Raw genomic sequence first — 18,258 nt, forward strand, 5'->3', positions numbered from 1 at the left:
TTCGATTCCCGTACCAGCCTCCCCGGACAGGCGCCGGAATGTGGCGACTAGGGGCTTTTCACAGTAACTTCATTGAAGCCTACTCGTGACAATAAGCGATTTTCATTTCATTTTCATTTTCTTATTCTGAGACTGCGACACCTGGTTCTAGGCATGCATCACCCTCTGCTGGTCAGAGGAAACACCCTTCCTTCATCTACCCTGTCAAGACCTGAACAATTTTGTATGTTTCAATAAGATTGCCTCCCATTCTTCTAAACTCTAGAGGAAACTGGCCAAGTCTCCTCAATCTCCCCTCGTATATCCCGCCACTCCAGGAATCAGTCTGGTGAACCTTTGCTGCGCTCCGTCCATAAAACCACAAGACACAGGAGCAGAATTAGACCACTCGGTTCATCGCGTTTGTTCCACCATTCAATCATGGCTGCTATTTTCTCATCCCCAGTCTCCTGCCTTCTCCCCATAACCCCTGATCCCCTTATTAATCAAGAACCTGTCTATCTCTGTCCTAAAGACACTCAGTGATTTGGCCTCCACAGCTTTCTGCGGCAAACAGTTCTACAAATTCACCACCCTCTGGCTGAAGAAATTTTTCCTCATCTCTGTTTTAAAGGATTGCTCCTTTAGTCTGAGATGGTGTGCTCTGGTTCTAGTTTTTCCTACTAGTGGAAACATCCTCTCCACGTCCACTCTATCCAGGCCTCGCAGTATCTGTAAATTTCAATAAGATCCCCCCAATCCTTCTAAACTCCATCGAGTACAGACCCAGAGTCATCAACCGTTCCTCATATGACAAGCTCTTCATTCCAGGGATCATCCTTATGAACCTCCTCTGGACTCTTTCCAAGACCAGCACATGCTTCCTTAGATACAGGGCCCAAAACTGCTGGTAATACTCCAAATGGAGTTTGACCAGAGCCATATACAGCTTCAGAAGTAGATCTATACTCTTGTATTCTAGCCCTAAGACCATAAGACCATAAGACATATGAGTGGAAGTAAGGCCATTCGGCCCATCGAGTCCACTCCGCCATTCAATCATGGCTGATGGGCATTTCAACTCCACCTACCAGCATTCTCCCCGTAGCCCTTAATTCCTCGCGACATCAAGAATTTATCTATCTCTGCCTTGAAGCCATTTAGCGTCCCGGCCTCCACTGCACTCCGCAGCAATGAATTCCACAGGCCCATCACTCTCTGGCTGAAGAAATGTCTCCGCATTTCTGTTCTGAATTTACCCCCTCTAATTCTAAGGCTGTGCCCACGGGTCCTCGTCTCCTCGCCTAACGGAAACAGTTTCTTTGCGTCCACCCTTTCTAAGCCATGTATTATCTTGTAAGTTTCTATTAGATCTCCCCTTAACCTTCTAAACTCCAATGAACACAATCCCAGGATCCTCAGCCGTTCATCATATGTTAGACCCGCCATTCCAGGGATCATCCGTGTGAATCTCCGCTGGACACGCTCCAGTGCCAGTATGTCCTTCCTGAGATGTGGGGCCCAAAACTGGACACAGTACTCCAAATGGGGCCTAACCAGAGCCTTATAAAGGCTCAGTAGCACATTGCTGCTTTTATATTCCAACCCTCTAGGCATGAATGCTAACATTATATTTGCCTTCATAAGTACTGACTGAACCTGCACATTAATCTTAATTGAATCTTGAACAAGGACTAACAAGTCCCTTTGTGCTTCTGATTTCCTATGCATTTCTCCATTTAGAAAATAATCAATGTCTCCATTCCTCCTTCTAAAGTGCATAACCTCACACTTTTCCACATTGTATTCCATCTGCCACATTTTTATCCACTCTCATAGCCTGTCCAAGTCTCCCCCCCCCCCCCCCCCCCCCTTCCTCAATACTACCTGTCCCTCTAATGGGAGATATTTTCATTGGCAGGTGTATCATTTCTTAGGTAAGGAGACCAAAACTGCGCACAATACTCCAGGTGCAACCTCACCAAGGCTCTGCACCATGAAAACAAGACATCTTTATTCTTATACTCAAATCCTCTTGCAAAATAGGCCAACATTTGCTTTTCTGACTGCTTATTGCAATTGAGTCGCTAATGCTCAGGGGACATGGATTCAATTCCCACATGGCAGCTATTGGAGTTTAACTCAGTTCATATAAAATCTGGAATCGAAAGCTAATCTCAGTAATGGTGACCAAGAAACTGACATTGGTTGTCGTGAAAACCCACCTGTTTCACTGTTGTCCTTTTGGGAAGGAAATCTGCCATCCTTACCTGATCTGACCAACCTGCGAATCTAAGCCCACACTCAATGTGGCTGACTCTCAATTCCATTCTGAAATGGTCCAGCAGCACACTCAGCTCAAGGGGAATTATGAATGTACAGCAAATGCTGGCCTTACCAGTGACACGCACATCCCATGAAAGAACAAAAAGAAACCAGGATGAGTAGTTTCCAGTAACTCATGAACAAGAACACCCAAGGTCACTGGGAAATCAACACTTCCCTATACCTCATCATTTGATAAATACTCTGCATTTCTGTTTTTCCTACCAAAGTGGATAACTTCACATTTGTTCACGTTATATCCCACCTACCACTGTCCATTAACCACTTTCCAGTAAATTACCCCCAATTCCATATACTATAATTTTGTTTACTGACTCCTTGGGAGGGATTCTCCCCTACCGGCGTGATGGAGGGTCCCGGCGTAGGGGAGTGGCGCCAACCACTCAGGGGTCGGGCCACCCCAAAGGTGGGGAATTCTCCCCACCTTTGGGGGCCAGCCCCACGCTGGAGCAGTTGGCACCAGAAGACTGGCACAAGAAACCGGCGCCCCCGGCAGCGGGGCTGGCCGAAAGGCTTTCGCCGGCGCATGCGCGATGTGGGGTTCTCTTCCGCTTCCGCCATGGCGAAGGCCGTGGCGGCCGCGGAGGAGAAATAGTGCACCCAGGGCACTGGCCCGGAGTCTGAGCGGGGGGGGCCCCGATCACGGGCTAGGCCACCGTGGGGGCACCCCCCCCGGGTTTGATCACCCCCCGCCCCCCCCCCCCCAGGACACCGGGGCCCGCTCGCACCGCTAATCCCGTCATTCCAGAGTTGGTTCAAACCTCGGCGGCGGGAGAGGCCACCCAGCGGCGGGGCTTCGGTCCATCCGGGCCGGAGAATCACCGCAGGGGCCTCTCCGATCGGAGTGGCGAGATTCCCACCACCGCCACTTCCCGGGTGGCGGAGAATCTCTGCCACGGCGGGGGCGGGATTTTCGGCGGCCCCAGGCGATTCTCCGACCCTGCTGGGGGTTGGAGAATTTCGCCCCTTGTGTGAGATCTTATCAAAAGCCTTCTGAAAATCCAGTTCTTTTTATCAATTCTGCTATTAAAATCCTCAAAAACGCCAACAAACATGATTTTCCCTTCATAAATCCATGTTGCCATTATTTTCTAAAGTGTTCAGCTATTTACCCTACCACCAATGTCAGGCTAAAATGTCTGCAGGTTCCCTGTTTTCTCTCTCCCTCCTTTTTTAAATAGTGGGGTTACATTTTCTACTTCCCAATCTGCAGAAATCATCCAAGGGATTTTGTGAAATACCCACCGATGGATCCACTACCTCTACAGCTACCTCTTTCAACACTCTGGATATAGATAATCAGGTCCAGGGGACTTATCAACTTTTAGTCCCATTAATTTCTCTACTATTTTGCTACTAATACTAATTTCTTTCAGTTCCAGCTAGCCCCTTTGTTCTCTAGTATTTCTGGGAGTTTTTTTGCATTTTCCTCAGTGAAGGCAGACTCACAGTTGAAACAAACCTGACCAGTTCCAACGTAGAAAGTAGACTTATTTTCAGTATTTGTTTAGTTTTTCCTTATCCTTACTTATAAATTCTCCATTCTCCGCTTGTAATCGGCCCACATTTTGTCTTAGTTATTCTTTTCCTTTTTTCATCCCTATAGAAGCTTTATACTGTGTTCATATGTTTCTTGCTTGTTTCTCTCATAACCTAATTTATTTTTCTTTATCAGCTTCTTGGTCTTATTTTGCTGAATTCTGAAAGCCCTCTTCTCCTTTGATTTAATACTGTTGTTAACTTCTTGTTAGCCAAGAGACCACCTCACCAGAAAACTAATGCGATTGGAAAACAAGTCTCCTTTCTACGCTGGAACTGTTCAAGTTTGCTTCAACTGCCCTGCGAGGAGCAACAGTTTTGGTGTTTCGCCAGCCATGAGCGTTTATGCGCAGGTATAAACCACAAATAACAATTGAACTCAATGTTTCAAAATGAGAAACCAATTTCTCTAAATTTGGTAGCAGAGGTTTTTCCAGACAAAGTAGTTTTTTTGCAAAATCTAGAGACTTAATTTTGCTAATCAGGGATGTTTTTGTTCTAAGTCTCCTGCAGCTACTGTCAGAACACCAATTAAATCTCAGACTGGAGAGCATCTACTTGCACCTGGTAACACAATATTTTGATACCTCCCATTTTGTAATATCCCTCACGGGACCTACAGGGGAGGAATGCCCGTCTTCCCCGAGCTCCTTGCAAGTACGAGCTCCCCCACCAGCGGTAGGGTATCTCAATTAACCAATGTATAAAAGTTCGGCCAGTAAGGCATCGATCAAAACGGTAGGGACCTATCTAACAAGAAGTGTACATATCATTAGTGTTAATAAAACGTTGTCTCTTATTTTACACGGTGTGGACTCCCCATGTCCTTATTAAACATTGCACCATCATAAATGTTTTTGCTAACATGCCACCCAATTCCACCAACTGCGAGACATGGCTCAGTGGTAGCACTCTGTCCTGTGAGTCAGTAGTTTGCAGATAAAATCTAGGGTTACACTCAAGTGGTGTTTTGAGGGAGTGCTGCAATTTCAAAGGGGCTAGCTTAAAGTAGATGCATGAAAACAACGCCTCCCCTGATCTCTCAGTAAGCATTATAGATCCTGGGCACTCTTCAAAGAAGAGTAGGGAAAGTTTTGCAAGGTATCCTGGCCAACTTCATTAATCAGAATATTTAGCCTTTATCATATTATTGTTTGTGGGACCTTGCCATGTGCAAATTGGCTGCTGTATATCCTACAATACAACAGTAACTGCACTTTAAAAGTATTAATTGACTGTAAAGCACTTTAGAATAATGTCCTACGGTCATAAAAAGCGATATATTAATGTAGCTCTTTCTTCTTTTTTTCAAATGATCAAGAAGAGCGTATAACATCTGATTGGATTAATGTGAGGCTGATTATTTTCTGCTTTCTGTCATGCTGTGCTCTGCCTTCAGCTATTCTTTCCAATGATTGACGTACTTAGAAAGAGCTAATGAGTGAGTACAGCATCTGAAGCAACCTTGGCTGCCCTCCACTGACACCTTCAATTCTGACTCACAATGACTATTTTTAAATCGATCATGATACTGATCTCTGTTAAGAAAAAGTCCTTTATTTTTGGAAGGTGTCTCTTAAACTCGACATCCTTCACATTCTTCAAATTTACTGTGATGTTATTTCAGTTATTGTTGCATCTCCTCTGGATTTGCTCATGGTCTCAGGAGTACGCAGGTGAGAGATCTGGTGACAAGCAGTGAAATAGGTGGACACGAAGACAAGTAGTGATTGATTTGTGGGAGATTTGACCCAGTCAAGAACACAGAAACATTGCAATTGTTGGACGAAAAAAGATTGGTAGTCAACCGGTTACAATGATAGATAGAATACATAAGCAAGGAAGCTATGGGGAACTTTTATAAAACAATACTTCAGCCTCAACTGGAGTTGTGTGTCCAGTTCCAGGCACTGAACCTTCGAAAGGATATTTAGGCAAATGAAGACTATGAAGGATATAAGGTGGAACAGAAAGCATTTGTAAGAATGGTTCCAGACCGGTAAATCTCCCAGAGCTTTAAAACTGTGGAACAAGTGTCATGTGAGGGTCCCTTTAAGAAAAGTGTGTTTATCAAATAGCTGCGGTGATGTAATGGAGTGATGTGTGGGTGGAGCTGAGCTGTGTTTCTGAATTTTTACTTTTGGTTTGAGCTGGAAGCTGTTTTTGGAGTCTGAGTTTTAGTTTCATTTTCAGTTGGGGAGCTGCATTGAAACAAAGGAGGTGTTCTCTCTCTCTCTCTCTCTCTATCTGCCTACTAAAGAATGTCTCCAGATCACTTGATGATTTCAAAGTAAAACTTGTTTCTGTAAGGAATGCAAACCTACCGCCTTTGTTAAAAAATGTTTTTTGACTTATGGATGTGGTTAGGAAAGTTATTAAGGGTTACCTATAGAGTATTGTATCTGTGGGGAGTATCAGCGTTGATAGTTGATAAGATGTTTACTGCTTTGTTTATAAAATGTTATCTGGATTCATAGAATAAACTTTGTTTTTGTTTAAACATACTTTAGATCTCTGTTGCATCACACCTGTAAAGTGGGCCCTTCTGCTCCCCATAACCAAAATCTATTAAAAATTGTGGGTCAGGTGAACTCCATGATATACTTTGGTGTTCTCTATACCCTGGCTCATAATACAAGACATACTGTAATCTTTTGATGAAGCAGAAGTAGAGGATATGAGGTACCCGGACCAGGATACTGAAATCATACATGCTGTCCTTAAATTTTTATAGAATGCTTTGGTTTTACATTATTTGTAGCAAAACAACAAAACCTATAGCAATTGAGGAAGCAGAAAGCAGAGAAACAAGATTTTCTCTCCAGTACAGATTTAAGAGCCGGGAGATGCAATACTGAGTGCCACAGAACCAGCACTAATGAGAAGTTGGAGTTAGGAAGTGGGCTACAAAGACATTTTCCATGGTCAACGTGCAAAAGATAGCACATTGGTCAGAGTTTGAAGCAAAAAGATTGACACTTTTGGGTGGACCCTTATGCAACTGTAAACTTTTCACCTTTTGTCTGTCTTCCTCACTCATTGTTTTATTAACAAGTTTAAAAAAAACATTTATTTATGGATATGGGCATTGTTGGCAAGGCCAGCATTTACTGCCCACCCCAATTGCCCTTGACGAAGTGGCGATGAGACACCACCTTGAATATAAATGAGTGGTTTGCTAAGCTATTTCACTGGACATTTAAGAACCACCACATCTCTGTGGGTCTGAAATCATATCTAGGTCAAGAAAGGACAAGCAAATTGCCTTCCCTAAAAGACATTAAACAACGGTCGTTAAGGCCGCAACGCATTCCCGGGGTCCCGTTCGTAGCCCCGATGGAGGGGGGGGGGGAATCGGATCCCGGGAACGGGCGTGAAGGCTGCCGTGAAACACGGCCAGTTTCACGGCAGCCTTTACGACTCTCCGCATTTGCGGAGAATCTCGCCCCATGACTACGGACTTTTTTACCCAATCTGGTAACTTCATGGTCATCAATACTGATGCTAGATTTTTTTATTCCAGATTTGTAATTCATTGAATTTAAATTCAGCTGCCACAGTAGGATTTAATTAATGTCTCTGGATCATTAGTCCAGGCCTCGAGATGATTTGTCATCAGTTGTTAGTTACTAGATTACTAGTTCAGTAGTCACTATGCTACCATACCCTTTCTTTAACTTGATCATGTCAGCTCTGATCAGAGTTCACCTCTGAAACACGAGGCTCATTTTCACCTTCACCCGTGCTACACAAACATCTTTGCATCTTTTTTAAATTTCAGATCTCTAGCCTTTCTTTTTCTCTTCAAGTACCTGTACTGGGTCGACATTCCCGCTTCCTTTCACACCATAATGATAGGCAAAGATATCCGCCATGGTTGCGTTTTGCAGGGCATCTGGAACTGGATCTGGAAGAAGCTGTTGGATTTCTTTGCCAGTCCAAACACAGAAAGCTCCCTCTCTTTTTTTAATGGAGTCAGTTGTAGGGTACGAATCTGCATCTTCGGCACTGTAGAAACCCCCAGACTGCAGGGACAAAAGGAGTAAATGTCAAAGGCAGGAAACATACAACTGTTTTATCAACAATGCTTTGAATTCTATATTCTCTGTAATTTCCCAACCTTCGAACCCATTTTCTGGGTGAGCTGCAACATTTCCAGTTAAATATTGAGTGGACCAAAAGCCAGCATTCTTGGACCTCAGTACAAAATAAAATCCAGTCATTCCGTCCCTTCCCCAGCCACTGTCTCAGGCTGAACCATAACTTTTGCCACCTTACCATTCTATTCAAACCAAATGTGAGCTCTCAACTCCTGGTGCCATGCAAAGACGACCTACATCCATTGTCTCTAGCACTGCATATCTCCAGCTGATCTTAGTCCATCCAATCTGCTGCTGAAACCCTGCCCCTTGTCATCCCCAGACTCAAGCACAGAGGTGATGGGTGAACAATGATATAAATACAAAATACAGATGATGTTGGAAATCTGAAATAATAATAGAATGCGCTGGAAATACCTAGCATGAGGTGCAATGGAGTCTAATGGTGGATGGGTGTCCCTATGAGGGTGATGATTATCAGACTCTTCTACACCCAGTGGGTGTGTTTTCTGGCCTGAAGTTCCCAACACATCACAAGCAGTTTGAAGTGAAGACCTTTGTTTTCTTGGATGGAAAGTTGGAGCAACCTCTCACTAGAAAGGCGTCAATGATGACAAGGGAGCATTAGTGAGTGCTCCTGATCCCATTTTCCAGGAAGAAAAGTCAGGCAGCATCCGTGCAAACAGTTGCCATTCCATGTTGATAACCCTACATCACTGTATTTTGCATTTGTATGGGTCATGGGTTAACAGGACTTGAGGCAGCTGTCACCGTGCCAGGACCTAGGCCCCATCCCCCACCAACCCTCCCGATGTAATTGCCCCCCCCCCCCATAATCGGGCATACTCTGTGGACGATGAGGCTGACTCCTATCAGTAACTGCACTGCATGATTGCACCGAGGTAGCCCCAATCCAGGTGACACTGTTGGTTAATGAACACTCCACACAAATGGAACTTGATACCATTCGGCGGTCTCCGTAATCAGCCGCAGCACATTTGACAAAATCCGGTCCAGCCCCCAAATGCTGGCCCTCCGTGACACCAACACCTAGCTGGCCACATATACTGGGGGAACTGTTCCCATTGTAGGTATCTCCATGGTCCCGGTGACGTATGGATGACAATCAGGGAGTCTGCCATTGATAGTGGTTCGTGAGGGCAGACCAAGTTTGCTGGGCTGTGACTGGCTGCAACATCTAAAACTGGACTGGCATAGAATCTGCCAGATATGCCCGAATGGCCCACAAAGGATTTTGGCAAAGTTTCCCAGGGTCTTTCAGGACGGCTCAGGGACAATAATTGGTGCGGTGGCCAGGATCATAGTGGACCCTCTGGCGCAAAGTTGCTATTTCCGGGCTTGACCAGTCCCGTACGCTTTACGGCTGAAAGTGAATGCCGAACTGGACCCTTTGGAGAGCCTAGGCATTAACTGCCCCATTCAGTTCGGCGACTGGGCTGCCCTTGTGGTGCCCGTGTTAAACTTTGGTGGTGTCAGGTGGATGTATCTTTAAGAAATGGGTGTTTATCAAATAACTGCAGTGATGTCAGTATATGGGTGGAGCTGGGCTCTCTGTCTGTCTTTTACTTTCGTTTTTGAGCTGTCAGCTGCAGTGTATTTTTGGTTTCGTTTTCAGAGGTGGAGAGCTGCATTCAAAGCATGCAGCTGTGTAATGATCTCTCTCTACAAGCTAAAGAATGACTTCAGCTCACTGATGATTTCAAAGTAATACCTGTTTCTGTAGACTTTATTTAAACCCACTGTCTTTATTTAAGAAGAGTTGAACTTATGGATGTTGTTTGGGAAGTTATTAATAGTTATCTATAGAGTATTGTATCTGTGGAGTTACGCGTGTTGGTAGTTTAAACGGATTACTGTGCGTTTACAAAATGTTAACTAGATTCATAGAAGAAACATTGTTTTGTCTAAAAATACTTTTAGTTCTCTGTTCCACCACACCTGCAAAGTGGGGCCTTTTGCTCCCCATAACCAAAATCTTTTAAAAGTTGTGGGTCAGGTGAGCTCCATGACATACTTTGGGGTTCTCTAAACCCTGGCCCATAATAATGGTTCCATACGCCATGGGCTGGATTCTCCAATCCTCGAAGCCGAAATCACTTTCGGCAACAGGGCAGAGAATCCCCGATGATGGCGAAATCAGGGGCGGCGCCGCTTTCGCGATGCTCCGCCCCCTGAAAATTGCCTGAGGCCCACCCCACGATGCTCTGCCCCCGACCGGCCAAGTTCTCGACAGCGTGGGACACGTGTGGTCTCACCCATTGAGAACTCAGTGTGGTGGCTGCGGACTCAGTCCAACGCTGCCACAGTTGGGGGAAGGCCGATCCGCGGGCAGGGGGTGCATTATTTGTGGATGGGGGCACTGTGGTTGGGCTGTCTAGGGAGCGCGTGCCGGCCAAAGGGGGGGCGACTTTTGCGGGCCAGGTCTACGGGCTGCATCCGCCATGAGCTGGAAGCTCTACACTGCTTCCCTGCTAGACCCCGGAGCAGGGAGGCGGTGGCCATTTTCTGCCAGTTTTCCTGGCATAAAACACCATTGTTTTCTCGCCAACATGGGAACTTAGTCTCCCAAATGGAGAATCCAGTCCCATGTCTCTCAGCAGCCTGTATTTTGACGATACGTGATAGTGAGTGGGGTGTTGGGGGTTTTAGTGAACATATTTTCACCAAATTGGGACAATGCAGACTTTATTAAGACGGTGTTGGCAGCCAACCTGGGCTAGATTCGCAGCAACTGATCATGGGAGGAGATTTCAATTGTCTATCAGACTCAAGGATGAATAAGTTGAATCCCAAGGGCGCGATTCTCCGACCCCACACCGGTGTGGAGAATAGCAGGCCGCGCCGTTTTTCACGCGACGCCAGTCCGATGCGCTCCCGCTATTCTCCCAAACGCGCAAATTGTTCAAATCGCCTTTCCCGCTAAAAACCCTGGCAAATCCCCCGATACGGCCAAAATGCCAACTATTAGGCCCCCCGCTATTCTCCGGCCCGGATGGGCCGAAGTCCCGACGTCGTGACGCATGGTATCGACGCCGGCGATCACACCTGCTTTTAAAAGTCATCAGCCAGTCATGCTGGCTGACGAGAGGAGCGAGGAGGTGAGCGGACCGCCGGAGTCTGGGTAAACCGGGGAAGGCATCCCCGAGAACGCAGCGACCAGTGGGAGGGGAGGGGGGAGGGGGGGAGAGAGACGTAGAGGGAGGGAGGGAGGGAGAGGGAGAGGGAGAGAGAGAGGGAGAGGGAGAGAGAGGAAGAGGGAGAGAGGGAGGGAGGGAGGGAGAGGGAGAGAGAGGGAGAGAGGGAGGGAGAGGGGGAGGGAGGGAGAGGGGGAGAGAGAGGGAGGGAGGGAGAGGGGGAGAGAGAGGGAGGGAGAGGGGGAGAGAGAGGGAGGGAGGGAGGGAGAGGGGGAGAGAGAGGGAGGGAGGGAGTAACTCGTCCACCCTCGGTTACAAAATGTCAGCCGCCCTGCCATGGCATGACGGTCACAAGGACACAGCCGCTGTTTGCCCTGTGGCTTACGGCCACAGGACACTGATGCACCAGTGAGGAGGACGTAGTTAACTGCCTGTTGGATGCAGAAAGTGACATGGGATTAGGCTGGCCGCGTATCAGCAGTGCGACCAGGCCACCGGGACACACAGGTATCCCATGGCACGCGACTGCCGAGGTGTCGAATGACCTCCGTCTAACATGTCGTTTGTCTGCCCCCCACCACCCTTCTGTAGGTTAGCAAAATGTATGCGAACAGAACGGCTATGTTCAGCGAAGTGGTTGGGGCCGCTGCACTGCAGTTGGAGATCGAGCAGCGTCCACAGCCACAACCCGCAGTGAATGCAGGGCCAACTGCAGCAGCAGAGGGAAGGGCCGAGGAGTTGCCAGTCGTCGAGCAGCATGGGGGGCAGGAGGAGGAGAGAGTGAGGGTGCAGCCAGGGCGCCAGAGCGACGACTAAGGCCAAGGGTGTACCGTGTCCGGATCTCTTTCCAGACAATGCCGGACATCACCTGCAGGAGGAGACTCCGGTTGAGTAGAGAGACGGTGACATATATCTGTCACCTCGTGTCGCACCTCGCCCCACGTGGAACGGGAGGAGGACACGCGATCTCGGTTGCTGTCAAGGTGACGGTCGCTCTTAACTTTTATGCGACCGGCTCCTTCCAGTCTCCGAGCGGGGACCTCTCCGGGATCTCCCAGTCATTGCTGCACAGGTGCATCCAGGATGTGACCGACCCACTCTATGCCATCGCGGACCGCTACATCACCTTTCCCGAGGACCGAGCAAGTCAATATTCACGAGCTCGTGGATTTGCCAACGCGGCTGGGATACCGATGGTGCAGGGGGTAATTGATTGTGTTCATGTCCCCATGCGCCCGCCTGCAGGGAACAGGAGGGGGACGTACTCCATGAATATCCAGGTGGTATGCGACCCCCACATGAGGATCATGCACGTGTGCACAAGGTTCCCAGGGAGTGTGCATGATGCGTACATTCTGGTGCAGTCGTACATCCCTGCAATGTTTGAGGGACGACCCCCCCGGCTGAGGGGCTGGTTGCTGGGCAACAGGGGTTATCCACTGAGGTCTTGGCTGATGATGCCGATACGGAGGCCTCAGACCAACGCGGAAACCCGATACAATGAAGCCCATGCAGCAACCAGGGGTGTGGTGGAGCGCTGCTTTGGTCTCCTGAAGATGAGATTCAGGTGCCTGGACCGCTCCGGAGGGGCCCTGCAGTACCAGTCCGACAGGGTCGCTCGCATTGTCGTGGTCTGCTGTGCGCTGCACAACATCACGATCCAGAGGGGAGATGCCCTGGTGGAGGAGGTGGAGGGAGAAGCCAGTGGCAGTGGTGCCAGCACAGAGGAGGAGGAGGAGGTTGGTGGAGTGGCGGGCGCAGCACACAGACATGAGCCGGCTGCTGGTGATGCCAAGGAGGCTGCACGACGGACCCGGCGAGGGCGGCGGGCACGCGACGCCTTGGTAGCAGCCAGATTCATCATGCGATGGCACCGCTGAACACCAACACTTGCATCGCCAGTCGCGCAGAGGGTCAACACACAACTCCCACCACCACCATGGCAATAGCTGAACCATCCATCTCGGTGGTCGCTGAGTTCGTCAGGGACACTCCATCACGTGCCCACGTGGGGTGGCTGTGTGAGGGGGTGAGGGGGAAGGGACTGCACACACGGCACCAAAGTTTCACCGCTCGTCAACCCCAGCGACACTCAGTCACCATCACGATCCCTGTGGCTGTGGAAACATCACACAGTCTTACAAGTTAGGTGCAACAGTGTGTTTAATGGTTAACATTATGTACAGATGCCCTAGCCCCTACAACTAATCTGTGTCCTTCACCCATGCCAACTTACTTTGTGTCCCTCTTCGTTGCCATACAGGCCCTACCACTACGTCTAAGTAATTCCCCAGATGATACAGAAGGAGTGGAGGAGGACTCCTGCGAATCGCCCCCTTCGACATGTCTCCCCGTCGGCACTCGTTTCCTGGGGCGACCCGGCTTTGATGGGCCAGGCTGCTCTGCGGGCGTTTCGGATGACGTGGTGCCACACTGCTCTGCCCGCTGCCCACCCGATGCACCAGGGATAGGACGGGGGGAGGCCGAGCGTTCCGGGACGTCCCGTGATGGAGTTAATGGGACGGGCCCCGGTACCTCCTCCTCCCTCGGGGAGCCCGGTGGCCCCCGGGCCTCACTTTTGGATGGAGGTGCGAGCGGGGAGGTGCCCCGCTGCCAGTCCCGGAGGCCAGCAACGGTCCGGCTTCACAGTGACGGAGTCCAGGGAGTGAGACATTCCCGCCAGGGACTGTGCGACCTCAACCTGTGAGTGCGCGACGTCATCCAGCACGTGTGTCAGGCGGTTGATGCTCTCCGCAACTGACTGCTGGGACTGTGCCATTGCCTGCTGGGACTGCGCCATGGCGTGCTGCGACAGGGCCATGACCTGGTGAGACTCAGCCAAGGCCCGCAGCGCGCTGGCAATGTCGTTTTGCCTCTGGCGCATTGCTGCCTGTGAGAGGGCAGCCCTGTCCAGGGCCGAGGATGACGCGTGCAAATTAAGCCCAACGCCTTGCAGAACCTGACCCATGGCCGAAACCATTTCACCCATTGCCTCAACCGCGGATGCCACCCGTGCGGTGTCGGCCTGGGTGGCTGCCATGAGCGGCACCACTCCCTGCTCCTGGACACGGTTCGACTCCTCTAACTGCGTCTGCAGCTGCTGGAAGACGGTCCTCATTCCGTCATTGTGTCCCTGGGTTTCGAGATGCATCGGCTGTGCGGGTGGGTCAAGTAAATCCAGGAACCCGGGAAACGTCTGGGAGCCAGCTGAATGCTGGGCCTGGCCTGCCCTCCGACCGTCCGGGCCCTCGGCTGCTCCGACCTCCACCTGCTGTACCTGCTCAGCTGTGTTGTGCAAACCAGACCGTGACCCAGGAGCCTCATCACTGAATTGCCCAACCGAGGTGAGTGTCTCTGGGATGGTGTGGGAGTCGGCAGTGCCGAAAGCTCTAGGTCATCGTCTGTACAAATGTCGTCGAGGTCATCGGCCCAATGATGAGCGGCCGCATGGCGTTGGTGGCCCATGTCTCCCTCTCTCTCTGTCACCGTCCTCTACGCCTCCTGCTCCACAGGTTCGGTGGACACCTGACTGTCCTCCTGGCACCCTCTGCCGTGCGGCCCTGGGTGCGGTGGTGGTGGCTGGTGCTCGTCTTTGCCTGGACGCAGACGGTCCTGGTTGTTCGGCAACACGTCCTAGGGACGAGAATGAAATGGGGATATTTAGAAACGCTCGACCGGGCGTGGGATGGTCCAGTGGGCAGAGTGTGAAGGGACAGAGGATGGGGGGGTGTCCAGTGGGCAGAGTGTGAAGGGAGAGAGGATGGGGTGTGTCCAGTGGGCAGAGTGTGAAGGGACAGAGGACAGGGGGGTGGGTGGGGGTTGTCATGCAGGATTGTCTCACTTGGTTCAGCACCTCCAACCTCGCATTGCGCGACATCCCGGGTGGCAGATCCCCCTGCAAGGTCCAGTGCCCTCTGCTCGAACGTGGTCGGGGGTGGAAAATGGGCGAACCCCCTCCCGGTTGCACTCCCGGTTATTGTGAGCAGTCTTGTCCTGTTGGGGGGGGCATAGATAATCAATTCGGCAGGTATCATCATGGCGTTCGCATATTGGCAAAGGTTGGGGGGTAAAGTTGGAACTAAACCATTGCATCTCTCCAGGTGGTCGCAGGGCTCATGTGGGTCTGTGACTACTTGGTTAACCACACTCCACTCACTCTGCCCCCCTCCCCCTCCCCCTCGTGCCGGGGGGGGGGGAGGTGGGTGATTAAGTACATTGGGGAGGGGGGGATTGTTGTGACCCGGGGGCACCCTCTTGGCACTTACCCTAGCAGCCCTGATGAGGTCGTGCAGCTTTTTGCGGTACTGCTCCCCAGACCAAGGGGTCTGCCCCACAGCACTCACTGCAGTGCCCACCTCATGCCAGGCCCGTCGCACAATGCTCACAGGGTGGCGATGCCCTCTTCTAGGGCAGATGATGCTCCTCCTCTGCTGAACCTCATCTAAGAGGGTCTCGACGTCTGGCTCTCCGAACCTCGGAGCGGCCCTCCGTGGCTCACTCATCTTCTCCTCTTCTTCCGTTGTTCTGGCCGCTCGCACCTTTTTACGACACGGAGCGGAGTCATCGGGGCGTCGCAGGCTTATGGCGTCATTTTTCACATGATTTCTGCTGCCCCGCTCCTAGCCCATTTCAGGGGCTTGAATAGCTTGTGAGCGGGGCCGTAACGGGCCGTCGTGAAAGTCGGCCGATTTCACGACGGCCTTCGCGATTTTCCACGGGAGCGGAGAATTCCGCCCCAAGTCTTTGATAACTTTGATGTGGAGATGCCGGTGTTGGGCTGCGGTGAGCACAGTAAGAAGCCTTACAACACCAGGTTAAAGTCCAACAGGTTTGTTTGGAATCACTAACTCAACTCACCTGATGAAGGAGTTGTGCTCCGAAAGTTAGTGATTCCAAACAAACCTGTTGGATTTTAACCTGATGTTGCAAGACTTCTTATTTTGATAACTTCAGGGATGGTGAAGGAGCTGAAAATGTTCATGGAGCAGATGGAGAAGGGTGGATCCATGGAGGTTTAGATACCCGGGAGCGAGGGAGATTTCCTTCTTCTCACATGTATGCCAAGTCTACTCCCGAATAGATTTCTTTTGGTGGGAAAATCGTTACTCCCGCGGGTGGTGAGCGATTGTAATATCGGACCATGACCCACATTATGTGAAGGTTGAATACAAAGCTACTTGCAGATGAGGGGTTTTATGAAACTATGTAGGCTTTAACAAGAATGGAGAGGTTTCACCTTCCACGTTCTGGGAAGCATTGAAGGCGGTGATCAAGGGGGAGAAATTTCATACAAGGCTCACAGGGATAAAGTTAGGAGGGCAGAAAGGCAGAAGGTCGTTGACTCCATTTGGAGGTGGACCGACAATACTCCATGACTCCGACAGTGGAATTGTTAATGAAGAGGAAGGGGCAAATTAGAGTTCAAGCTGGAATTGGCCGGGAAGGCGGTGAGCCAACTTTGTTCATTACTGCTCCAGATAAGATTAATGGGACCTTTGAGCCTTCCCCCTTGGAGCTTTACAAATCTGAGCCTCCGGAGGATGACTTGGCAATGGAGCAGTTTTTGGATAGGTTGGACTTCCCGGTAGTGGTGAGGGAGAAGAGGAAGGGACTGAAGGCACCGCTGGGGTTGGAGCAGATAATGGACTGTATTGGATCTATGCAGTCAGGGAAGGCACAGGAACTGCTTCCTGGTGGAATTCCACAAACAGTTTTGTGGCCTTGTTGGCACCACACCTAATAATAATAATAATAATAATAATAATAATAATAATAATAATCGCTTATTGTCATAAGTAGGCTTCAATGAAGTTTCTGTGAAAAGCCCCTCACATTCCTGCGATTGCGGATGTTTAAAGAATCTCTGTCTCGGGGGTGCTGCCAGCCACGTTGGCACAGGCGTCTATCTATTTGATGCCAAATAAGGTCAAGGATCCCGTGAGTGGGGGTCTCACAGGCCTAACTCACTGTTGAATGCCAACGCAAAGGTATTAGCTAAGGTGCTGGCGATGAATCTGGAGGGGTTCTTGTCGGAGGTAATCTCTGAGGGCCAAACAAAGTTTGTCAAGGACCAATAGTTGTCAGTCAACATCAGGACTTTTAAATGTGGTCCTGTCGTCCGGGGAAGGTTCCGGAGGTAATTATCTCCCTAGATGCGGAGAAGGCACTTGATCGGGTGGAGTGGAGGCATCTCTTGAAACTTTGGGGCAACATTTATCTCCTACATGAAACTGCTATACATTGGCCCTACGACTCACGGCTGGTTCAACGCGGTGAATTCAGGGTACTTACGGTTGTATGAGGGCACAAGGCAAGGATGCCCGATGTCCCCAATGTTGTTTGCGTTGGTGATTGAGCCATTGGCCATCACACTTAGATCGTCAGGTGGGTGGCGGGATATCAAGGGGGGCAAGGAGCATTGGGTGAACTTTACACACACAACCTGCTGTTGTATGCTTCAGATCCTCTCTCTGGTGTGGGGTGGATAATGGAGCTGTTGAGGAAGTTTGGGTCCTTCTCAGGTACAAATTGATTGTGTGTAAGGGCGAGATCTTCCTGGTGAATCCTCTGCGGAAGGAAGTGGATTTGGGTGGCTGCCGCTTAGACTGGACAGGATGAGGTTTAGGTGTTTAGGGATTCAGGTGGCTCATGACTGGGCCTTGCTGCATAAATAGAATCTGAACCTTGGCGGGGAGAATGAAAATGGTCAAAATGAACATTCTACTGAGGTTCTTATTTGTGTTCCAGTGTCTTCCGATGTTCCTCCCTAAAGCTTTTTTGTTAGGGTTCATAAATTAATCCCCGCCTTTATCTGGGAATAAGCATCGAAACGCCTTCCTACAGAGAGCATGTCAATCGGAAAGGCTGGCGCTCCTGAATCTGTTGTTCTATTGCTGGGTGGCGAACATCGGGAAAATGCGAGGCTGGATGGAGGAGCTGGGGCAAAGGTGGGGGGCGGACGGAGAAGGCTTCCTGTGTAGGTTTGTGTCTAAGGGCATTGGTTACGGCCCCTCTTCCGTTCTCTCCAGCCAGGTTCTCAACGAGCCTCGTGGTGGTGGTGACTCTAAGAATTTGGAACTAATTTAGGCAGCATTTTAAGTTGGGGGCAATGTCAATACTGTCACCAATTTGTGAGCATT

At 49.9% G+C, this 18,258-nt stretch overlaps 1 protein-coding gene across 3 annotated transcripts in view; it reads right to left on the reverse strand.

The window, feature by feature from the left end:
* spata20 (spermatogenesis associated 20) overlaps positions 1-18,258 on the reverse strand; it is a 590,771-nt gene that overhangs the window by 440,160 nt on the left and 132,353 nt on the right. For all 3 annotated transcript variants that reach the window (XM_038776992.1, XM_038776994.1, XM_038776993.1), the window contains one exon: positions 7,677-7,889. In XM_038776992.1, the coding sequence (XP_038632920.1) occupies positions 7,677-7,889 (213 nt within the window). The remainder of the gene's footprint in view (positions 1-7,676; positions 7,890-18,258) is intronic.

The sequence above is a fragment of the Scyliorhinus canicula genome, chromosome 18 (genome assembly GCF_902713615.1).
Source record: "Scyliorhinus canicula chromosome 18, sScyCan1.1, whole genome shotgun sequence".
NCBI classification, from domain to species: Eukaryota; Metazoa; Chordata; class Chondrichthyes; order Carcharhiniformes; family Scyliorhinidae; genus Scyliorhinus; species Scyliorhinus canicula.